At 46.0% G+C, this 25,812-nt stretch overlaps 1 protein-coding gene across 5 annotated transcripts in view; it reads left to right on the forward strand.

The window, feature by feature from the left end:
- The window catches only part of LOC138467840 (protein-L-isoaspartate(D-aspartate) O-methyltransferase), a 735,278-nt gene that overhangs the window by 370,232 nt on the left and 339,234 nt on the right, over window positions 1-25,812 (forward strand). For all 5 annotated transcript variants that reach the window (XM_069608118.1, XM_069608119.1, XM_069608120.1 and 2 more), the window contains one exon: window positions 22,866-22,986. In XM_069608118.1, coding sequence (XP_069464219.1) covers window positions 22,866-22,986 — 121 coding nt within the window. The remainder of the gene's footprint in view (window positions 1-22,865; window positions 22,987-25,812) is intronic.

A 25,812-nucleotide genomic window follows, 5' to 3' on the forward strand; every position in this document is an offset into this window, starting at 1 on the left:
TCGTCTCCGAGAGAAGTTAACACATGTATGAGCGAGATAAAAATAAACTATCACATGAGCTGGTTACTGCAGATGTGGAATGCTGCCATCGAGGGAGAGGTTAAACCTGCATGATCGAGCTAGGGTAAGTGCGGAATGCCGCCCCTGAGGGAACCTCTGGCATAAAAGGGTGGGTCTTTCCTTCTTAAGGGGACACCCTGACAGTTAACTGAGGGGGTGGGGGTACGGTCATTGAGAAGCAACAACGACCAGACCGAGGACGGAACACGGGATAACCAGAAGTTAAGGTGTGCTGTAATAATAAAAACCACGTTAAATCAGCACTTGGTGTCAGAGTACTACTTCTCACAAACCCCCGAGGGTGACGGTCCCCTAGGAATAGATCACCATCCACTCCGCAGAAACTGAGGTGTTCTCCTTCTCTGCCACGTTACTTGCCACAGAGGACTCTTGGGGGGGGGGGGGGGGGTGCAGGGCCCCATCTGCTATTAGTCTATGAATGGCAAGACCCAGATGGGGGAAGACCCTTTCAGGGATTTTTCTGACCCTGAGCCGCAGGGAGAGGAGTCGGAGGATGGCGAGCTGCCCAGCGATACACCTGACAAAGAGCCGGATGAATGGGACACCCATATCATTGAAAAGCAGACCGGGAATTCTCTGGATGGTGCTTCTCTGCCAGATAAGTCTTGTTTCATTCACCATTGCCAAATCAGCTGAAATCTTCAAAATTCAGGTTGCGACTGAGAAGACATCAGTTCTTCATGAACATGGAGACAAAAGATGCTGAACAGTTACCACAATGTCAATTTTCGACGCACTCTTGGAAGCAGTGAGAAGATATTGGCCACTCTGCTCTTCACACCTGTGCTGGTGGCAAGACTTGCGAAAAAATACAAGTCCCACAAATTTGCACCTTTGTTTGTGCCTACGAGGTCACACAAAGCCAGACTTTTTTTTTGTTAGTTTTAGTGCACGCCAGACCCGAGGGTATCGGGGCGCAGAAGATGCAAGAAGGCATTTATCTTCGTTACATGTGGTATAAGTACAGATTATAGTATACAGACATAGTGAAAAGATATACAGGCATAGAATTAAAAAAAAGTATTTAGCATGTTACTTGAGGTATAAGTACAAGTCATAATATACAGACATCGGAAGAGGGTATACATACATAGGATATATACATATGATGGTGCAGAAATGTACAGGGGGAAGTGTAATATACAAGGCAGTTGAGGTTTATTTACATGTGGTGTATAGCTGGAACAGTTTAACTGGTTCAAAGAGAATGACAAGTAATCTGAATTTGGTAAATGTTTGAGCCATTCTCAGGGGTGGTGGCAGGGAATTCCACAATTGTTCTGACTTAGCAGGGAAACTGGAGCCCCCAATTGTAGAGTTTGAAACGTGGTACAAGTAGACAGTGTTGGCTGTTCTAGTGGGTCTACTTGATGATTTTCTGATGATTCTTTCTGTCAAGTAACATGGGGCCTTACTGTTTAGGCATTTATGGATGAGAGATGTTGTTTTCAGTCTGATTTTATCGTAAGTGGATAGCCACTTGTGTTGTCGCCTAGTCTCAGAAATATGTTCTTTCTTAGTTATGCTGAGTGCCGCTCCGAGGGCATTGTTCTGAAGTATCTGTATTATCTTGATGATGTTTTTTGTTTGATCCAATGTAGAGCATTACAGTAGTCCAATTTGGACAGGATAAGCGCTCTGGCTAGTATCATACAGATGTTAGGAGATTGGAATTGTTTGCCTGCTCAAATTAATTTACAGGTATTTGCAGTGGATGAAGCCTAGGTGTTTACCTGTTTTACTTCTTTGGCCACTCTAATGGAATTCCCATCAATGGTGAAAGAGTAGTAATCGGGGCCTAATCTGGTGAGGCGGGAGGTAGTGCCAAGGATGATGAGCTCCGTTTTGTCATTGTTCAGGCAGAGACTGTGATTGGCCATCCATGCCTGAACGATGCTATAGATGCTATAGATCCTATTCACCAAGGCCAAATCCTTATCATAATCCCCAGTAAGTGGTAAGAGGATCCGAGTATCATCTGCATAGTTAGTGTAGGTGATACCCAGATGGTCCAGATCATCAAAAAGGGGCTTGGTAAATACATTATATAGGGTCTGCGAAACACATGAATCCTGGGGCACCCCGCAAGTAATGGGGATGGGGTCTGCTGCTGCAGGAGAGAGTCTCTCGTAGTCCTATTACTGAGAAAGGACTGTATCCATACTATGGCCTCCTTGGTGAAGTAGGCTGCTGAGTCCAAGTGGCTGCATAAGACCTTGTGGTCCACCAGGTCAAATGCAGCCGAGAGGTCAAGAAGGAGGAGTAGCGCTAGTTTTCAGTGTTCGTCTATTCGAGGCGCAAGCGCTAGATACATATCCTATGGCAGATCCTTGCAGACACAAGGCTCATCGTCAGATGGGTTGATATCAACAGACCTCTTCCAGGTACTGGACCCAAAGAGGCAAAAGGGGATCCAGCCATTGCAGGGCCCATGCGAAGAAAAATTCACTTTAGGGCACTGCGCCTCCCACATTGCACCTACAACACTGGGACATTGTCACTTTGGACAAGTGGGTGTTACGTGTTGTGCAGGGAGGCCATACCATAGATTTCCTTCACCGACCTCCACCACGGCCTCCTCGATCAAGAAACGCACATCTGATAGAACTTATGGTGAAAGTCAACAAACTACTGCTGAAGGTCGCAATAGAGCGGGTCCCGCTCTAGAAACCAGTAAAAGGGTTTTATTCACACTTCCTGATTAAGAAGATTGGACAGTGGCGTCCAATACTAGATCCAAGGGCCCTCAAGTTCATAGGTCGCCTCAAAGTCAAGATGACATCACTCCAGATGGTCCTTCCATGGCTGAAAAGGGGCAATTTTCTAGCCACCCTAGACCTAGAAGACTCCTACTTTCATATTCCGATCCACACCTCGCACAGCCAGTTTCTTCACTTCTTGGTAGGGAGAGACCATTTCTAGTTCAAGGTGCGCCCCTTCGGACTCAAATCAGTAACATGAGTGTTCACAAAATGGCTGGCCTCAGTGGGCGCACATCTAAAGACGATCAGGAGTAGAGGTCTTCCCGTACCTTGACATCGGAATCAGTGGCACAGACTACAGCCCTGCTTCAGGACCTAGGATTTACCATCACAAGGAAGTTGTTTCTTGTGCCAGCGCAGACCTCGATTGTTTTGGGATCTGATCTGGATACTCCTATCCCAAGGGTACGTCCATCCCCAGACAGAGTGGAAGTGATACTAGGACTGGTCACTTGGTTTCAAGAGAATGTAAGGTCCATGGTACGACGATACTAGTCCCTCCTTGGCATGATGTCTTCCTGTATCTTCCTCTTACCGAAATGCAAACTGAAAATGAGACCTATTCAAGAAGAACTGGACAAGCAATGGGTGCAGTACAGCGCATCATGGGAGGATGTCGGGCACCTCACACCAACATTCAACAGGGAATTGAAGTGATGGGCTAAAGAGACCAACTTATGCCATTCCAAACACCCACATCAACGTTACTGCTCCAGACAGTCATGCCTCCATCAGGATGGGGCCACTCATTTGGGAGACCTGCGAGTGAGTGTGGTCGGAAAAAGACTCTGCCTTCACATAAATGTGCTGTAGCTGAGGGCAATTTGCTGGGCGCTGAAGTAATTCCAACCAGCCATCACCGGTCATTTGGTGATGATTCAAATGTACAACACAACGTCAATGCACTATACAAACCAGCAAGGGGGAACAAAATCCAACATCTTGTCGCTAGAAGCGCAAAGATTCTGGTACTGGGCCCTCAAGAACAATTTCCACCTGAGGGCAAAGCAACTCCTCGGAAAGGACAAAATCCTAGAGGACTGTAATGCGTGTGAGCAATGCCCACTCAACCGTCCTGTAGAGACATTGGAGGGTACTCCCCTCTCGGCTCCATCTCCTGGAGGCGTGCACTGAAGGATGTAATTTGCGGCGGGGGCTCCTTGTTTCTCGCGTGGCCGCTCCACTGTCAGTTTTCATGGAGACGGTCACGCTTCCCTAGCCCCGCCTGTACTCTGCAACATTTGCATGTCCACAATGCTGCTATTGTTACCTGTTGCCATGGTTACACATTGCCATACCTACACGTTGCCATACCTACACGTTGCCATACCCTTGCTTGGGTTTAGCTCTCAGAATAAAGGTCAACACTGCCCTGACAAACACGCATCTCAAAGCTCCCTAGTTCCTTAGGAAGGCAAGGAATAAGCCAGAACAACTATCTCCTGGGTTGCCACCTGCTTTTGCCTGTATCTGATTTTGTTCTCTGTTCCTTTTAGCGCTTACCTGTCTTGAGAGCCATATTTTTTTATTTTCTTCGAGATTATGCCATTCCTCTGAAACCCTCCTCCTTGATGTCCTTTTTGGATTCAGCTTGACTCTCTGGACCCAGCACTTTTTCACTTTTTCTTTACTGGACGTTATTGGATGCCACCTGCCAACCTCCCAGATCAGTGCTTGCACTGCCTTTTCACCACGCTAATAATGGGAGGTGATGTAGTCTTGGGGGGGGGGGGTTTGGTTCTACTGTTTCTCGTGTTCTACTTCATTAGAGGTGCTTGAACTGGACCCTTGGCATTCACCTTTATTCATCCTGGCGTACATCAAAGGCAATACCCATCCAAAACATACTGAAAACCAACATTGAAGGAGTCCTACTCCTGAAATATCAAGAAACCTGGGTATTGCACACTGTCAAGCTGTGCTTGACAAGGACATGCTCAGCAGAGAATTTTTGCAATCCCTCAAATGGGAATTGAGCAAACGGGAGCTGGGTAGGCTGTTTGCCAGGTGGGGGGAAGCCCAAAGTAGATTGATTTGCCACATTCGACCACAGGAAATGCAGCCAATTTGCTTCCAGATACCCAGAGAATCAGTCTGATGCATTCTCAGTGGCTTGGACAGGGACGTTTTTTACACAGCTTCCCTCCGACCCTGCTGATACCACATGTACTCGGAAGGATGAAGGAGCAACCATGCACAGACCCAGTGTGGTATGCAACGCTTCAAATGTCAAGGGAGGCCGCCGCCACCCCTACCCCCAGTCACCGACTACAGTTGCATCTACTGTCTCAACACCAGGGCAACCTGCTCTACCATTAAACCCGCCGGTCTGTCTCCCAGGGGATGGTACCTCAACAGCAAAGATTCCATAACCTTCCTTGCACTAGACTCTGAGTGCTGGGGCATTGTTAAAGTGGCAGGGCACCATCCATGCGTCGGACATAAACATAGAAGTGGAAGTGTTTCAATGTATGGTGCGCACAATGAAGCACAGACCCATTTTCAGCCTCTGTGGAACACATCTTGCCCATCTCCTTCACTTGGCAAAGAGTGGACTAGCCCAGCCGCCTATCAAGGCGCACCTCTCTACCATTTCCGCATACACCACAAGGCCTCATCAAGTATCTCTGGTCTCCGACACATCAGTTAAAGTTTTCCTTAAGGGATTCATGTGCACCTTCCCTGGAGAACAGATGCCCATCCTTTCCTGGAGTCAACACTGTCTTGACAGGACTGATGAGTGCGCCCTATGAACCTATTCATAGGTCTGTCCTTCGGTTCCTGTCTTGGAAAGTAGCCTTTCTAGTAGCCATCACCTCAACTAGCCGCATTGGGGAGCGGCAGGCATTATCCATTGAGTCACCCTTTACAATCTTCCAAAAGCATCGGGCCAGTCTTCGGCCACACCCAAGATCCATGCCTAAAGTGATTTTGGAGAATACATTGCCTGGGCGGATAGTATTACCCACCTTTTTAAGCAGTCACACTGTGGCTGAACAAATTCTAAATGCAGAGGACGAAAGACTTTAGATCTTCAGCAAGACTTTGTCGTCTTTGCAGGCCGTAGCAAAGGTTGATGCATCTACAAACAAGGTGTAGACCTCTGGATGTTGACCTGTATCACCCACTGTCACTAGATAAGAGGCAATCCCCTACCGTCTCTGCCAATAGCACACTCCACATAAGGAAGAGCAGCATCGGCAGCATTCCAAGCGGCAGTGTCTTTGAAAGATGTATTTTGAGTGGCCACATAGAGCATGCTCCGTACGTTTGCCAAGCATTATTGCGTGGAGGAAGATACCAGAAGGCAAATGGCAGTCGGACAGGCAGTCCTCTATCACCTGTTGCTTAAGATGCGAGCAGCTTATATATTCCTCTTTCCTTATCCTCTTTTGAATGGATTGTCCTCCCATGTATTCCTCATCTTATATCTCCATATCCAGCTTTAGCTGCTCTGGAAATGTTTTCCAGCAGGAGGCGCTGCGCTTCAATGTCTGTCCACTCGATGTCCCTCAAGGGCCTCATCTCAATGTCTACGTCATTCCTGCTATATAGCATGCGCAGTGACCGTTGGCTTCAGTTCCGTTTTTCTGCCATGCCAAAGCTATCGCTTCAGAAGATCGGCACACTTCGGTTCCTTCAAGAAACCTATCGATTTTAGTTCGAAAAATGGCATCATCGTCAACTCCGAGACTGGGGCTCAGAAAATGCCACGACTTCGGGTGAAAAACTGTCCCTTACGGACCCCCGTTCAAGTGTTTGGGGTGCTTAGGATCCACTCATAACTCTAAGGTCCACTCAAGACATCGGATTGTGGGGCCTGCCTATCGATGACGGCGAAAGCATTGGAAGACAGTTGAAGGAAGTTAGCTGCTGGTAGGTCGCATAAATCCCTTTTGACAACTTTCTTGAAGAACCGAGCCTCTGACGAGTGGAGAAGCGACTCTCCCCATCGGAAGAAAGCTAAAAGGTCCCCATCCTGGGGTGGTTGTCACCACTCGTCATCGTCCTCACAGCGTTCGAAGAAAAGGCATCACAGATCAGTCTCCATCGTCGAGTTCTCCCCGGAACAGGTTGCTTTCCTTACCAAATCTGCCTTACCGGCTGAATGGCAGTGATTCAGACTGAAAATGCTCAAAGTAATAGAGAATGCGGCCTCAACCCCCTCGAGTAAGAGCCATTCCCATGTCGACAAACTCGACAGAAAAGGCAAAGGACAAAACCTGTGCGCGTTCTGACCTGGGTGTCCAGGAGAAAAACTCCTCAGGAGCCTTCGGATGTTCCTTAGAGTGGAGAAAAAATTCTTTCAAAAATAGTATTCGATGTCATGGGCGCTAAAAGATTCGATATCACTGTCTAAGAAACCTTCGACACCTTAACGGTTGAAGACCACTACGTCGTCGAAGACTTCAACGCCATTGTCGACGCACATGACAAAGGCCTCGAACGAAGTTGAAAATACTTTCACCCCATTGCCAGTGATATGAGGATTTGGCAAAGGTCTTCTCTGCAGGGAGTATGGGCCTTAAGTCGGAAAATACCATGTGCTCTGGTTCTGGGCAATTCAAGAAGGAATCTCCTTCTCAGCAGTTCATCTAGCCGGAGAGGAGAACACAGTGGCAAACACTCTGAGCAGGCAGCACAGTCTCCCACTGGCTAAATTCACATTCACCCTATGGGATTGTATATTGATGGCGGCTGAACATATCCCCAAAGGGGGCAGAAAGACGATTTTGAAAATATTGTCAAAGATGGAAAGGATGCAATGTGCGAATCCCTTCAAACTGGTCTGGACTCTGCTGACCGTATCAGTAGGACTGTTAGGCAGAAACCTGTGCAGTTCCCTCTGGGACCACTGCAAAAGATTTAGGACTACAGGTGTTTGGCAGTAAACCCACTTGGTAGCAGTCTGTACCACACAGATTCACTTGGTAGCTGTGGCTGAGCAGTCAGACTTCCCTCAAGAAGAGTTAGGCAGTATACAGAATATTCACAATAGGTCAAGAGAACACCATAGACAGTGACCAGGGCTTGGTGTAAAAGAGATATAATCATTTATTTAAAACCACATCTAGAAAAACACACAGGCACTATGAGTAAGCAATTCAAAAACACGGTCACTAAAAGATCTACACACCCTTAAAAGAATATTAGACCAGTCTTAAGGAAAGCCCCACTTATTTTCAGACATTGGTGAGCACTTAACGTAGATGCCACTCTAATAATTCGTTTTAAAAAGGGAGAGAAAAAACCAGAATAAATTGAAACAGATCCCAACACTTTTTCACGAACACAACAAGAGAGGAAGGCAAAGTAACGCCGTGAATTCAGAGTCAGTAGGCCGGATCCGCTTTAAGCGGATCAAAACGAAATGTGTCCAAGGTCACACGGTTGCAGTGCACAAACTCTTGTAACGGTTCAAAAAGGAGTTGGACCAAAGAAAGGGACTAGTTAGAGGGTCAAGGCGGCCAGCCCAGTCCAGAAGGTTAAGGGGTTATTATTACCTTGTCGCAATCTTTAGAAAGGGAGGCCTGGCGGACACGGTACCTTAAAGTGGTGAGAATACTCCAGCGGGGCAGTTGTTCCTGGCAGCGGATGCAAGTCGGTGCTTCGCCCGGGGAAGTGTGGATCTCGTCGGGGAGAAAGACAGGAGTCTGTTGCACTGACAGGGAAGAAACCTGAGTTTCTCAGGTACAAGGAGCGGTCCGTTGATTTGTGGTCCATTGGTAAGTGGCTATCCGGCTGCCGGGGTGCTTGGCACGGGCAATTCGACCACAGACCGGTCTGGGGTGCGAAGAGAAGAAGGTAAACTGGTTGTGCCCACCAGTCAGGGGAAGAAGCCTCTCCAGCCGGGAGATTTTCTCTGTCGTCTGGAAGTGGTGAGTCGGTTCCGCAGGGCTCCACCGGTGGTGTCGTCGTGGTAGGTCGGCTCAGCTTCTCCCTCGTCGGATTCTCGGGTCCTGGGCGACTTCTGAAGTTCCAGTCCCCAAAGCCCTGCTTTTATGCAGCATACCTCCATTCACTCAGCCTAGCTGTCAATCAAACATGCTAAGTGGTGAGCCGGCCGGCTCACCACTTGGGCCAATCACACAAGAGTGCGACTTGAGTTACCAAGGTAACTCAGTCCAGGGTGCCTAAACCCCCTCCCACACCCCCTGTGGAACCCAGACGGCATGCCACCACTTTTGGAGGCTTCTGTGGAGAAGCCCGCCAAAAAGTGGAACAAAGGGCTCGACTTGGGTTGGAGTCACAGAAGAGAACACAAACGCCATTTAAGAATAGAGTCCTGGCAAAAAATACCAACCGATGAATTAATATTAAATAAATAAACCGGCAGTATGTTCGAGGCTATGAGAATTAAATAATTAAAGTTGGTAGCCTCGAACAATGGGAAAATCCCATAGGGAAATATTCGCGGTCGAATATAAAAAGTAGTTTCCACTGCCACCAGCCAAAACTCGATCAGGGGGGACGGAGACGTGCCCCCTCGACTAACAGACCTCGGGGCAATCAAATTGCCCCCACCAGTACGTCCACAATATGATGGTTTGTACTGGTTTCTGTTAATCATTTGGGTGTAGTAAAGCCAATGGTAACTTTACATGCCCTGGGAGACAGTAGTCAGTCTCAGGGTATGGAGTCTATGGTGGGGTGTCACTATGACACCCCTGTGTTACTGCACGGAGGGTGCTGTGTAACACACATAGTAAAAACACGAGACCCTATGGAGTAAAGGACCCCATAGCCCATAAAACACATTAACAGTCAAAGGAACACCATAAATCATGTCCAAGAGTGGGAGAAAAAGAGTCTCTCTTGGCAGGATAAAAAAACAAACTCCAGAAATCCAGCAAAGCTGCTGGGGGACACACTAGGTTAGGAAATTCAGCCTAAAGAGAGAATTCTCCCTAACAAGGACTATGGCAGCTAGCACTGTAATGTGCAGATTTGTCTGGTTAAAGTCTGGTTTTGCTCTGGATGTGCAATCCAGACTTAACCTGCCCTTTGACGGCACACATTTATTTGGCATCAAGGTAGAGCCTGGAGAAGCTGCAGACCTCCAAAGCAGCAGCCAAATCCCTTGATGCTGAAATCAGACAGCCACAAACCCGCCCCACTAGAACAGCTTGGAGGGGCAGATCTTTTCGCTATTACTCCTCAGTTGGAAGAGGGAGAGGACTGTCAAATCTGTGAGGTCAGTGAAGATTTCCCCCGTGGTTGACGGGGACGAGGTGCTAAGACCGCCCAGGCAATCGCTACTTTACCCTCAGCCGCTGCATCAGCCGCCTAAAAACCTCTCTGAGGCCTTAGTCCACAAACCCTGTGGGTGGCACTCTCAAAGCATCTGAAAGAATGGCGTTACAGCATTACTTCAGATGCATGGGCTTTGGAAACAGTATCCCAGGGTTATGGGCGTTCCTTTCTAAAAAGGCCTTTGACTCATCCACCAGGGAAAAACTCTTTCAAAGTTTCAGATCTGCTCCTTGTGTAGGACATTTTGACCCTACTGGAGAAATGTGCTACAGACCGCTACCTGTAGCGGAGAGGAACAAAGGTTGGTATTCCCCTTAATTTCTAATCCCCCGAAAAGGACAGAGGATTGAGACCCATCTTGGACTTGAGAGACTTGAAGTTCCTCAAGAAGGATAAGTTCAAGATGGTTACCCTTTCTCAGATCCTTCAGGCCCTCCAACTTAAGGACTGGATGTTATCATTGGACCTTCAGGATGCTTACTTTCATGTGCCAATCCATCACACGCACAGAAGGGTACCCGAGGTTCACTGCTGGCGGTTCTCATGATCAGTTTCGAGTTCTGCCATTTTGGCTGACCTCCGCCCCAAGGCTTTTCACCAAGTTGATGGCGACAGCAAGTCTCAGGAGACGGGGGGTGGGGGGGATTCACGTCTACCCCTACTTGAAAGATTGGCTGAGCAGGGCACGTTCTCCAGTAAAGGCCCTGCTACATCTCAGCTCCACCTGTCCCTCCCTCCACAGACTGGGTTCTCCCTCAACTTCAAGAAGTCCCAAATCCCAAATGATACCATCTCAAAGGCTTCAATTCATCAGTGCAGTCCTAGATGCATCCTAGGGGGGGGGGGGGAGAAAACCTTGCCACCCGAGTTGAGGGCTCAAGACATTCTGCAGATAGTCACCAAATTTCAGAATGGCCAGCGTCTCCCGGCCTTTTGAAAGATTTTGTTTTTTTGTAAAATGTTTTTGAGGTTGTTCAGCCTCACGGCATCCTGCATTTTCATGGTGCTAGAGGCTTTCCAGAGAATGAAATCTCTCCAATCGATCTCAGGACTCAATGGCCCCCATTCTCAGGCTGGATGTCAGACCTTCAGGTTCCAAGCAGTCACACATGACCTTCTGTGGTGGGTCTGCGAGGACAACATTCTGAAGGGAGAACCCTTTTGGCAACCATGACCGTAGATGATTGTAGTGATGGACACCTCACTCACGGGGTGTGAAGCCAACGATCTGACAATCGGCAGTCGTTGGTCTTTTGTCAGAGTCCAAACTGCACATCAACCTTTTGAAGCCGAGAGCGATCATACTAGTGCTGAAGCCCTTCCTGCCCTCTTATGGGGAAAAGAACGTCCTGATAATGACGGACAACACAGTGGCCATGTATTACCTCAACAAGAGATGTGCAGGGTGAATATCACTGTGCAAGAGGCATAGCCGCTCTGGTTCTGGGCAATTCAAGAAGGAATCTCCTTCTCAGCAGTTCACCTAGCCGGAGAGGAGAACACGGCGGCGAACGCTCTAAGCACGCAGAGCACAGTCTCCCACGAGTGGGAACTGGCTCAGGAAGTCCTTCAAGAGATGTTCCCCCTATTGGGAACCCCTCAAGTGGATCTGTTTGCGACCAGTGTCAACCGGAAGTGTGAGCTGTTCTGCTACACGGAATTTACTTCAGGAGGAGCTCTAGGCAACGCGTTCATAGTGGACTGGGACGTTCCACTCCTGTATGCGTTTCCTCCAGTCCCCGTAATGCCTCACGTGATCAGGCGGTTGAGAACCTTCTGGAAATCCATGATCCGAATAGCTGCGGATTGGGCCAGGAAGGCATGGTGCCCGGACCTTCTGGACATGTCCATCTGCCCTACCATACCTCTTCCACAAAGGACCTTCTCTCGAGAGCAAATCGAAGTATGTTATATATGCAATCATATGCATTTGCAGGAAGGTCTACATCGGCAGCACAATCCGAGAACTTGGTTTCAGGATTAGAGAACATTTATCAGTGATCGGTAGTCGAGATAAAAATCTGCCCCTAGCTACTGCTAGGGGCAGCGCCTTCACCAGATGGATGATGAACACATCAAATGTATTGGTCTCAAAAGAGTTGCCCTGGGGCGCAGAGGAGGAAATCGAACTGCTGCTATGCCAGGAAGTGGCAAAACTTATTAACCATTTCAGGTGGGTTGAAATCGGTCTAAACATAGACAAGGATATGTCCTATTTTTTTATGACACTCAAGAATCACCCGGATGATAAGGAAGTAGCACCTTGAAACAATACAATGCCATCAGAAAATAACAAGGACCACGAAAGACCCGGGGTGCACACAGATAAATCTAGGCTTTTCGCAATGCACGGCCTGGAGAAGATGTGCATACCATGGAAAAATTGGCATATCACGGAACACAGGGCATCTTGCCCAGAGATTTGTATTACAAGGATATGTAAATTACTTAATCATGTTATTTGTATTTTCACTCTGACAGAAAACATATTATATGAACACTTAACTTGGACTACACTTCCCATAATACACTGGGAACAACGTACTGTAAGTGAATTTAACTACTTTTTTTTCTGATTACCAGTTACGATACCTTCATTTTTACATAGACACCATAATAGCTATAACATGAGTGTGCAACTTGGACTGCATTTCCCATAATTCGCCCAGATGGCAGGGAATACATCTCGAATAAACGGGGTCCATTATTGTCTATGGACACACCAATCAGAATGAGTCCAATGGATGGACAACTAATAACCTTATACAAATATGTCCCCTAGACACAGGACCAGGAGATTTTATTACATGATTGCTTCCTTCAGGCACACAGGCTCTAGTACTTATACACATTTACTACATGGCATCTCTAAATGCCAGACTTTCTCACCTAGCTACACGTAATCACTATATTTAAACAGTATACTGTCCAAAAACATGGCCGACAGCCTGCCGACTAGGGAAACGGAGGTAGGACCACATGTTCGTCATAGCAACGCTAGACTACAACTTAGGACAGGGGACTGACTCCCATTTCCTGAATCCGATGCGTGATGCACGAGCAGTGATATTTCCAGGTAAGCCCTAGTGGGGACTCCAAGCCCACCCACATGGTGCTACCAATTAACAAAAGGTCCGCACCACACGCGGAACCCCACTCGGGAACCATAAATATGTTATCATGCTTCTACGCGAACAATGTTTCTGACACCGCGCTCGGGTTTTCAACCCAACGCAGTATTCTATTTTATGTTTGTAGAATTTCAACACAGGGAGCTTATAAATACTATTAACGTTATATAATAGTCATGGATATGTTTCTAACCGCACCAACAGTATTTGAGTTGTGCGCACAGTTAAGAACATCACGTTCCCAAACAGCTGTAATTATGAATTAGGCAGATTTATTCAGTTACAGCGCGTATGGCCTTCACTATAATAAACAACCTTAGAAGGGGCGCGAATAGCACTACCAACATGAGAAATATACACTTAGTCGTTTCCTATCGGAACCAGTTATTGATATTGCACTTTTTACCTTTGTTTCTTCAAGCGCCTTTTTTCATGAGTCTGATGGGATTTAGCCCACCACTACGACACTATGCTTTCTTGTAATAAGCAGATAGGTAAGCCAAAGGTTTTTTGATGTGTCTTCAACAACGCAGCATAGACCTGTAGTCAACTCACTTAAATATTTATTTTTTCTTCCTTTCTCTCATAACCCACTTGTACTTCCCTTACCCCCATCCGCCTTTTCAGTCCTCTCTCATGTATCTCAAATGCAACATGACGGGTCTATGGTATGTCTACAACGTTTTGCATTGTGCGTGCACTTTCACTAATTTTTACATGCGTCATTGTAATATTGTCATGTCTGATTCACTACAATATGTGTACGAATCTTATTATTTACATTATGTGAAATCGGTGCTCTGATTGTTATTATTTATTTTTTCATCTCAACTTTCCACTTTATTGCTATTCGACCATATGATGTCAATATGTTTTAATGTTTTATTTTTGACACAACACACTATGGTGTATACACTATTTATTTTTTACGATTGCTCTAGATAACAGTAATTGCCCTGATTTGACAAAGGAACCCAAAATGCTGAAACACGTGTTATCGTAAAGGGCCACCAATAAATATCCAGTATTTTACAAGAATCAGTCCTTTGGAATCTACTCATTACTGTGGCGCAGTAATTGATGTGTGCATTAACCTCATCCAAATTTGTACAAACGGAGTAGGGGAACTATGTCTCCGTTCTCTGTACACACCATTGCGACACTACCAGAACTTGTACCTATCACACGAGTCGCGGAGGTCTAAGAGTGATTTTGCAGAAAAGTTCCCTTTTCTCCTTTACTCTAGCTCAGGAAGTCCTTTAAGAGATCTTCACCCTTTGGTAACCCCCGAAGTGAATCTGTTCGCAACCAGTGTCAACCGGAAGTGTGAACTGTACTGCTCCAGGGAATTTCCCCCAAGAGGAGCTCTAGGAGACTCGTTCGTGGTCTGGGAGTTTCCACTCCTATACCCATTTCCTTCATTCCTCATGTTATCAGGAGGTTGAGAAAGTTTGGGAAATCCATGATCCGAATTCCTCCGGATTGGGCCAAGAGGGCATGGTACCCGGACCTTCTGGACATGTCCATCTGCCCTACCGTACCTCTTCCACAAAGGACCTTCTCTCGGGAGAGGGTTCTCCATCCAGAGGTCAAGACACTCAACCTTCATGCATGGTTTCTGAGAAGTTGAGATATAAGGATTGGGACCTCCCAGACAACCTAATGGAGATTTTGCATTCATCCAGAAGGCCTGCAACAAAATCCTTATACCGCTGTCATTGGAACAAGTTCTGCAGCTGGTGCAGGGATAGGAATGTGGACCCTTTTACATACAGCACACCTATGGTGTTCTCGTTCTTGTTACACCTGGCTAATCTGGGCTCCAGGTTGGCACAATAAAAGGTATCGTGCAGCGCTATGAATTTTGAAGTGCTCCTCCTGAAGAGGTATTTTTCTACAAAGTACCATTAGTGATTCAATTTCTGAAGGGATTGATAAATGTATTCCCTCTAATCCCATTTCAGGTCCCGGTTTGGGAATCTCAATTTGGTTTTGAAATTTCTCAGGTGTGCTCCATTCGAGCCTATTCATTCCTGCCATCTAAGATTACCAACTCCTTTTGGTTGCTCTTACATCAGCACGTAGGGTGAGTGAACTCCAAGCCTTGTCCTGCAAGCCTCCTTACACAGTTTAAGGATAGTCGTCCTTCAGGTTAAACCTACTTTCTTACTAAAAAAATGGTCTCGCGTTTCATTTAACTCAGTCATACTGCCATCGTCTTATCCTCCCTCTGGGCTTGCTGCTTGGTATTCTATTCAGGCATGTAAATCTATGAAAGATCCAATGCTGGGGATGCCTTTGTTACTTACCTGTCACTGTATTTCTCCCGCATTGGTATCTTTCATAAATTCACATGTGCCCGCCCTCTTCCCCTGGGGAGTGGCTGCTCTGTATCCAGTCAGTCATCACCCTAGAACGGTTGAAAATCTGAAGATGGCTGCCTGGGGTGGAGCTTAAGCCCTGTCGCCTTATTGGTTAGTCTAAAAGGACCAGAGGAGGAGGAGGAGGAACTGCTTAAGTGAATTGCTAGACAATCCCTAAGGGACTATCTGTGTTGCTTTTTCCTATGGAAAAGTTATTTTTTTTTTAATAAGTTTGAGTTTTTACATGCAAATAATAATCAGACAACCAGACATTGGTTAAAAGAATCGTCAAACTAGCTGCATATAACTATGAGCCTTCGCTGGAGGTCTAAACACGATTACAGCTTGTTTTCACCATACGTCTATGAACCTCCCCTCTGTCCACCCCGGGGTTGGGCTGGTTGAGGCTCTGGTGGCCCGGTTAGCTGTCCAATTATGATATCCTGTAAGCGGGGAGGCTAATCTACAAAGGGTTGTGGCAGTAGTTATTATTCGTGGGGGCTTGTAGATCCGTGTTTGGGACCATGGGGGTGGGGTGGGGGGGTTCACTTCTCCTATGCGTACTGTGGAAGTCCAGGAAGGGTGCCCATTGTATGTCAATTTGAACATGTGTTTCAAGCAGATGTGCTGTGAGACTTCATGTTATAGATTTCGTACACCCTGGCTAACCACTCCTGGCATGTCTGGAGACTGCTTCTCTTCCAGTAAAGGGTAACACATACTCCAGCTGCTAATGGATATGTCTGCATGTGCGGTAAAAGTGTAAGTTCTCCCTACTTTCCCTCTATCCTGAATAGGACCAGAATGAGGGTCAAAGTCCTGTGTATGCCGTCTATATCCTTGATCCAGCCTACCACCTCTTCCCAATACTGCATCGCTACCGGACATCCCCACCACGTATGCTAATATGTACTTATTTCACCACATTTTCTCCAGCATAAGGGACTAACCTTTCGGTACATTTTGGAAAGCGGCTGTGGGGTTAAGTGCCACCAGTGGAGGAGCCTTCCATTGTGTATTTTGTATTTCATTGCTATGTTGGAGGACCAAACTGCTCTATAAATGGTGGGCCATATGTCTGGATCTTCTGGCAGGGACAGGTCAGTAGACCTCAGTTTTTGTGTATGGGACAGGCAGGTGACCTCTAGTCAGCAAGGCTACGTATATGACAGTGATAAGTCCTTCGCTGAGTTGAGGATTTGCCCAAATGGGGTCAATGGGCATCTCCGGTTTTTAGCTCGGTTCTGGTCTACTAGTGCCCCTTTTAGCTGAAGGAATGCCAAAGCCTTTGTGAGGGGTGTGGGGGGGCAATACTAGGAACTCCCAGTGAGTCTTTCAGTTCCATCTTAGTTAGGAAGAAATCTTTCCATAACTGACCTGCCGTAGTTAATCCTGCCTCATAGTAAAGGTGCTGTAATGGTTTCCCTTATGGTGGGGGGGGGGGGCGTATGCAGCTCAGTGGGGATGGCCAGGTGGTGACGCCTCTGATTTTTCTGCAGGGTTGCCAGAGGTGCCAGAAGGTTGATGGGACAGGATTTGATTGGATCCTTATCGGCATTCTCCTAAGTGGGACCCAAAGCCCTTCCCCTAGAGTGACAGGGATGCAGAGACTGTTCTCTATTGTGACCCACTGTTTGTCCCCATTTTCTCATAAGTGGTCTACCTCCACCCGAAGCTGGGCTGCTCTATAGTACTCCTGAAAAATCTGGGAAGCCTGTCCCTCCTTCCCTTTTGGGTAAGATTAGGGTGTTGTAGGCGATCCACTGTCTCTTTCCCGCCCATAAAAATCTTAGTCGACCTCTTTACTTCGTCAAATAATTGTGTTGGTATTGCTTCATGAGCTGCCATTCAATCCTCTAGAATGCTTTCTCAACATCGATGGAGAGCAGGACAGAGTCCTCCATTGCTTCTGTGATTCCACTTGTAATGTTCACGGTTTTACAAATATTGTCTGCCCCCTGTCTGCCCTTTACAAACCCCACCTGATCAGGGAAATAAATTACAGGTAAGTAACAAAGACATAGCTGGACCCATCTGGTCCAGGTGGTCAGTTTTTTTGTTGGACAAAAAAGAGTGCAGGTAAAATAATGTGTGCTTCCTCTAGCCATCAATTGGAAAAGGATACTTAACTCTTCCCAAGTTAGAAATGGTGTTCTGTGTGCATGTTGAGAATTAGCATTCATTAACTAGGACGAGTGATGCAGGTTTGAATAGTAAACCTTCAAATTGGAATTGTGCACCCTGAGTAGAGAGAACGCTGCGAAACCCACAAAGATAAGTCATTTCTTGAGCTTTGTGGTGAGAAAACAATGACCTCAATGGAGAATACTACCATTTAGCTTAAAGTTCGTACTTTCTGCAAGCCTTTTTGATTTGTATGGTAGTGGTAGCGCCAACTTTTGATATTGAAGTAGAATTTCATATTTTTATCCAATTTGGCTGGCTCATGAAAACATAATCCTGTTTCAAAAGGTACATCAATCAAGATTTTTTAAAGAACTTGATAAAAATGTGCTGTGCAAGTAAATCTGGTAAGCGGAAAGACTCTGGTGCAAAGAAACCAACAACCAAAGTTGTCAAATGCCACAAGCTTTAATTAACGAATCATCTATTTGAGAGGTGGGTACTTCTCTCCTGTTTTTAAGCACCCTCCAGGAGTACATGAAGTATCGGTGACCACACAAGTTGAGCTCATGGGAGGGGAGACCCTATTCTTGGCAACAAGCAGTCACCACACTGGTTCTAAAGGAGAGAAATGTCATGAAAGGAGTCACTTTTCTGGAACATGTGCCAACTTCATTAAGAATGGATGCATCCCTGGATGCCTAAGCACCACTTAATTGCCAGACATGAAAAGGACCCTTACAGATATTCCTTTCACAGAAAAATAAACTGTAAATCCTCTGCAAGATTGAATACTGGAGCAGCCAGACTGCCTTAAAGTGACAGGTCTGTTTGTTTCCCCCTGCTAGTTATCATTGAAAGCCTTTTGTTTCTTCATGGAGGGGGGAGGGCAACCTTTATTACGCGAGTGAACAGCAGCAAAAGGTGGCATTTTGGAGGAATAAAAAAAATAGTCCTGGTGTGAATTTGAAAATGAAATATATCTTTAGTCATGGGTTGGGGTCTCTTGGTTGTGATGGGGGAATGGTCTTGTATTACTGTGGCTCTGGGATCAAGTCGACTGTTGCAGCAGTTGATGGCTTTTTTATATCTTGCATCTGTGTTTAAATGAAAAAAAGTATTGCGAATGACTGCTGATGGGTCAAGTTATTCAGTGTATGCGATTGTATGCCTATGATGGGGGAACTAGGATTACAAGCAAGTAACTTTTAATGATCTCAAGCCCTCTGAGATCTGAGTGGAGTGTTGTACACAACCCTTTTTAAACACTGCATACCATTGACGTGAAACGGGTTACATTGACAGTTCTTGTTGCAGTCAATTCTATGTAGATCAGTGTGTTCTGGGCTGTCTAGTAGGGAGCTTTGCACATTTTCACTACAGGTAAAAAGGCTGGGTATGTAACCATCTGTCCTCAAAGTGCCTTTTGAACTTTACTTAATGTGACAATTGTATTATTTGATCTCCTCACATTCTTTCCAAATCTTAACTCCTAATGAATATACCTTGTTGACTAATGAAGTTGTTTACAATTCTACTTCATTCTAAACAATGCTAAAAATGAATCCCAGGGGAAATGTACAGTACTACAAAGTTGTGTATTGCCCTCCATTGGAAGGCATCTATAGTCATGTGGTTATGGCCAAGGAGGCCTTTGTTGCTTTTCAGCCTAACACCTCCGAAGGGGATCATGGGGGTTTCACCATAAAATATTTACTAACATTCAGCCAGGAATGTTAGTTCGAGGGCTGATGCTCTATTCGGACAGGCTGTTCTAAGCATTGGTCAGTACATACACTGTCTCTCTTCCTCTTAATTGCTCTCATTTTCATCATTTACAAGAGCCTGAAGGAGTGGGATTTTGACATACATTGAAATACATGTTACTGGCAACAGTGGCTCCTGTACATTTCACCCTTTCTCATGCCAAACCCAACAACTATTCTTCTCTATCCTAATTCTCTGTCTATGCCACTTGTCAATTGATGACAGCGGACTGTGTAAAATTGCAGAACCTGTGCATGCACATCTCTTAATCTTCTGTTAGTGCATCTCCTGAGGCTGGAAGCAGAGAGACTAATACCTACCATTGTAAGTTTACCTTGCTTAGGAAATTGTAAATAGTACTATGTGTATAGGGGAGTTTGAAACATAGGTGACACCGTTGGGAGACCTCACTTCATCAATTAAAGAGATGTAGAAGTGAATGTTAATGTTCAAGGATATTTGTACCGCACACTATCACCACCGGAGTGGTCCCCTGGCGCTTTGGCGGCTCTGAAAAAGGGAAGGGGGGGTGAGTTAGTGGGAATGCGCTGGAAAAGTGCACGATAGCAGTGATGTGCTGTTGACAGCCTCAGCGCCCGGTGGGTCCGTTGGCTGGGCTTGGGGTGTTTTTCAGGTTGGTAGTCGTCGTGTGCTGTTGTGCAAGTCTGTGTGGTTTGTTTTGTTGTTGCAGTGTAGTGCGGTTTGCTGCGTTTAAGGCTTGTGGTTGTGTTTGGTTCGAGAGGTGTATGCAGAGGAGTGAAATTGTTAGTGGGTTGGTTATTAATTCATGATTGCACGCATGGTCTAGGCTTGGCAGGAGAGTCGTATATCAATCATTGAATAGCATCTCTATCTAGATGCGAGGCAGGCTACGTTGAGGATTCCAACTAAGTGCAACATATGCTGACATTTACAATTCGATCTAGATGTGGTGTATGCTAACGATTATTACACCTGTCAAAGGTGACAGGCTGATCTTGACCGTTCTCTATAGGTCAGTAAACATTGGCACTAGTTAACATTGGCTGTGCGGAACCTATCAATGATATACAAAGCGCTATACAAATGGCAAGCAGCATAACATAACAGTATGTTAGTGCATAGTGTAGTGCAACATTTATGATAGTCAAAGTTATGGAGGGGTAGGTAGAGTGGCAAGGCCTTTCTGGAGTAGAGTGATTGCTCTCCCCCCCCCCCTCCCAACCCATGCCACACTTAGTTTTTGTTGGTGTCTGTTAGCTGCTGGCTTCCTTTGCTTCCCCTGCGGACACCGGCAGACATCTTGGAGCCGCCAGTGCAGAAGCCGCCCTTTGCCTTGGGGCGCTTAGCTGCAGGGCTGCCAGGCAGAGGGCTGTCTTGGTTGGGTCAATTAAGACCAGACAATCAGTCAATCACAGGGGAGGGAGAAGGGGAAGCCACGGGGAACGGGATCGGAGCAGGTCGTGAGGGTCGGGGGGGAGGGGGCTCTGAGGCCGCATGGTGCAGGGAAAGGGGTAGTGGGTCCCTGCAGCACACCTGGGGTCACAGTGCTGTTAATGGCCTACTCCCAGGTGAAGCTGCAGGCCCAGGCACAAAGCATGGCCCGAATGGCCAATCAAAGGGGAGGGAGGTCCGGGAGGCAGGCCAGGGAGGGGAAGGGGAAACCACGGGGGAACGGAGCAGGTCGAGGGGGTTGTGGGGGGGGGGTTCCGATGCTGCATGGTGCAGGGAAAGGGGTAGTGGGTCCCTGCAGCACACCTGGGGTCGCAGTGCTGTTAATGGCCTACTCCCAGGTGAGGCTGCAGGCCCAGGCACACAGCATGGCCCGAATAGCCAATCACAGGGGAGGGAGGTCAGGGAGGCGGGCGAGGGGAAGGGGAAGCCATGGGGAACGGAGCAGGTAGAGGGAGTCGCGGTGGGGGGGGGGGATCCAAGGCCGCATGGGGCAGGGAATGGGGTAGTGGGTCCCTGCAGCTCACCTGGGGTCACCGTGCTGGTAACTGTTCCGTTTGGGAATCATCGCTGTATCTCAGGAACTGAAAGGTGCCGAGACGTCCTTTTTGCTGCATTCAAACCTGCCAGCGGAGTGGACTGAATTGGTGAAGTTTGGGTCTGCTTGCGTCGGGGACTGGTGAGTACTCCTTACCCCAAACGGTGCCCCCTAGCGCAAGAGCTTATTTTTACGCACAAGTGGCCCCTGGGGGTCCCTATCCTTTCCACAGCTATTGCGAAATAGCGACTCCATCCCGCACTCTCGAACTACCTCTGTCTTCAAGTGGAGGTCCTTCTTGAATAGTGGGAACTTGTTCTGCATTGCCTCATCCACCTTCCTGAGCTGCTAGAGACCCTTGAACAGACCCTATTCTGCCCATTGGCACAACCGCTTGCATGTACTATTGAGCACAAGGCTCCTCTTTGTAGGGCTTGGACTGCCTCTTAGTTAGGTGTATGATTGGTGTTGAACTGGGCCTAAAGATTACCTGCACTGCCTGTTTTCTTCCCCTCTAGGTTGTCGACATATTTCATGCAGTCACCCCTTTAGACCCCAATGGTCCTGTATGTATATTGTATTGATTGTGATGTATTGGTTTACTGAGTGATACTGTGATTCTTTTGCTATGGTCTGTTACAAAGGCCTTGTAATAAATGCATCTATATTTTTGATAGAACACCTGTCTGGGGTAATTTGTAAGTGCCCTTGCTTTGTGTGCTCATTGAAGTCTTTCAGTCACCCTCACCCCTCCTAAGACTTAGTCTTGACCGCCTGCCAAAGCTACCTTGATTGGTCTGGCTTGTCCAGAGGTTAGCCTGTTCCAAGAAACTAGGCTGGCCTTCTGAACCTCTGCCCCCCCAGCTCTAGATGTGTAATGAAATGAAATAGAGTAAAGGTATAGAGAAACACATGACATTGTTGCATACAACAAATAGATTTAACTTCTGGATAAAAGGAATACATGCAGGTCATGGAAGAATGGACGTCCTATGACTGCTTTCTGAAAATATTAACTAACCAAGCAAAAATAACCGTGATATTTACTATCCTATTCAAAGTGATGAAGGGCAAGGTTTTGGCAGAATTCATAACCAAACAAACTCTCAGCAACAATGAGCATAATGCGGGAACTGCAGAAAAAAATGGTATATTACAGTATGTAGTTAATCTTTTTGCTTTTAGCCTCCTAGCATGGGGATGGATGTATTGTTTTTACAGTCCTTTTTTTAAAATAAACAATGAGGAGATTTTGACGTGAACAAAAGACGATTGTACCGCATGCATTTGTTTTTCCAGGATTTCATGAGATCATGTTTCTCTACAAACCAATCCCATGTTTCTGTAAACTGTCAAAGCAAGTGAATTACTTTAGCTACCAACTGTTTCCATTAACACGCATCTTATTTTCCAGGTTGGTATGAGAGGCCGAGTTGTAGGAATTGATCATATCAAAGAGTTAGTAGACGATTCTATAAATAATGTGAAAAAAGATGACCCTACGTTGCTGTCTTCAGGAAGAATTACATTAATAGGTGAGCATTGACATAGTTTGAAAAGAGTTTGAATTGTTTTGTGACTCATAAACTACAGTTTCACAGGTAGGTTTTCAACAGATGGTGCCTTTCACGGTAAACTAAAAAGGCAGATGGTACCTTTTCTCAGATCACTTGCATTGTATTGTCACAGATGGATCGAAGAATACTCCAACTCGGAGATGGTTCAAGGGCTTTCTTGCTCTGGTCTAAAATTGTGTTTTCAACACTAACCCAGGCTTCCCTGGTCTCATAACAGTGTTATGAGTATATTACCAACGCTAATATAGATGGTCTTTGCTTTAGGTGCTATTTGTCCTATGATGCCCCAACCATTATGCCTAGCTTTACTTATTGTTGCTATTTACTAGCGAATGTCTATCAGTTCATGATTTCTGTTATCTCGTACAACCAATGCCTATGACCGTGCACTGTGCCAACTATTAGACAATATTCCAAGCATATTAGCCTCGCCCTATTGCATACAACTGTTGTCACTAACGTGCCCCATTTACCAGTCACTCGACAGCTCTAAACCGGCATCATTGCATTTGTTGAACATTTGCCACATTAATGCTACCTGCTTCTACAATATTACTTAGGACTACTCGCTAATACTGCTGTAAGGTCACCATGCTAATGTTAGTTTGCTCTTGTGATGTAATCTAGAACGCTTTACACATACCTTTACACTGTTGGTATGCGCTTCCAAGAAGCATCACTCTACTAATGATCTGACCTGGTGCTACCCCTATTCTGCTTATGCTATGTTGCGTTTCTCTAGGATACTACTATGTTATCAAATATTAACTGACGTAGCCAAACACCTTCACGCTTGTATGTATGGATCCACTTGCAGGTCTAGGCGTAGTAAGGTTGTTATTGCTATTTTTACTTGTGCAATGCCAAATTACAGCCCTTCCATGGTGCGCTACCTCTAGAACCCCCTCCTTAGCCACTTGTACCACAGTATCTTAGCTATCTCTAATACCATGTACGCCCTGCCTCTAGTACTGGCAAGCATACTCACTGCGCACAACCAGTTCTTCACCACCAAATATGGTGCCAGGCACGTGTACCACTTACGCCCAACCATGACTCGCGATTCAAAGAAAATTAAGCCCATACCCTTCCTACCTGCCCTTAATTATAACCATCTGGGGTCAACCATTAGGCCAACGTACTTCTTACCCAACTTAAAATTAGACACTAACCCTCAAAACACAGTTCCTTTGACATTTATCCTTCAACCTCACCCTACCAGTACTCTAATGTACCTCACTCCAAGCTTATGTTCCCAGTTCACCCTTGCCGGATGATGGACAGAAATCTGAAACTCTGAGCTAGACTCCCGACATTGCCAAACATGCCTCCTGCTAATTTATTGCCAAATACCCCTGTACACTTTATTGTACCTAGGATAATCTCAACCAAAAACACTATCAACCATAGTAAGTTACCAAAACGGAACAAACGTAGTACCTCCCAAACTAAAGTCTTCACACAGACTATCAAGGGGGCACTAATCGATGCCAGATCGCTGGTAGTGCATGCAACAGACATTGCGGATCTAATCACGGCCGATAACCTAGACTTCCTGGCCATTACAGAATCCTGGCCGCATTCTGCAACAGGGCCATCACTCTTACTTGCTTTACCAGATAATTATACTATTGTAAGAGTTGACAGAGTAGATGCTAGAGGTGGCGGAATTGCCATCATAGCTAAATCCAAACTAGACATTAGGCTAGCTACGTCGCCTTAATTATCATCGTGAGAATTACTGACAGCCAAAATACCAATTAACAACTCCCAGACCATAACCATTCAGTTAGTATACATAGTATACAGACCCCCGGGGCTCATTGGTACTTTTGAGGAACATCTGATGCGACTACTGACGGATAATGTCAAAACAACTTCTCAAATGTTAATACTGGGTGATTTCAATTTCGGACTGAACTACCCAAATGACCACCAAGCACTAATAGTCGACAACACTATTACAGAACAAGGCTTCAACCTAAAAATAACCCAACCTACCCATAACAAAGGCAGGACCTTTGATTGGGTAGCTAACCTTAACTGTGACACTATAATCACAGCCATCACTCCCCAATCTTGGACAGATCACCTTCTGTCATTCAGAGTCCAAGCAAACATTAAAAAAACCAAACAAAACTTGGTAGCTCCTCCTTGTCACACAAGGAACAAACGTAACATCACAGCGGATGCTGTCCTGCCACTTGTGATCCCCATGCTGAACTCTTCCGAGGATAACACCGACCCTTTCAAACTAGTAGAGATTTACAACTCCTCTGACTAAAGCACTTTATATCATAGCCCCCATTAAATTGCGCAAAGGCAAACCAAAAGCTCACTTGAACTCCTGGTTCACGCCTGAATTAAAAATTCTATGTGCTGAAAAAAGAAAACTGGAATCCACATGGAAGCTTATCCCTTCCGTTGAGAACAAAACCAATCGAATGAAACTATCTGCAAAATACAAGGAAGAAATACTTTGCACCAAACGCAAGTCTTACAATAACAATTAATCATGCTAGCTCGGGTACTAAAGAGTTATTTGTGATACTCAAATGGAATCGCCATCACCCCCACGGATCCATGCGTAAAGGAAAAACTCTGTTGCACGAGCATTCAGAATGTTCTAACTAACAAAATAGACTCACTGCAAACCAAAATTGCGACTAAATGTCAAAACCTCCAAAATGTCGGCAACCTTCAAAACTCAGGCAGGCCCACCACTACACAAAGCCTACTACTAAACCATCCCTAGACTTTAAATTCTGAAGTCTCTGCCCTAGA

This window comes from Ambystoma mexicanum, chromosome 4q (genome assembly GCF_040938575.1).
Source record: "Ambystoma mexicanum isolate Mex_15411 chromosome 4q, UKY_AmexF1_1, whole genome shotgun sequence".
In the NCBI taxonomy this organism is placed as follows: domain Eukaryota; kingdom Metazoa; phylum Chordata; class Amphibia; order Caudata; family Ambystomatidae; genus Ambystoma; species Ambystoma mexicanum.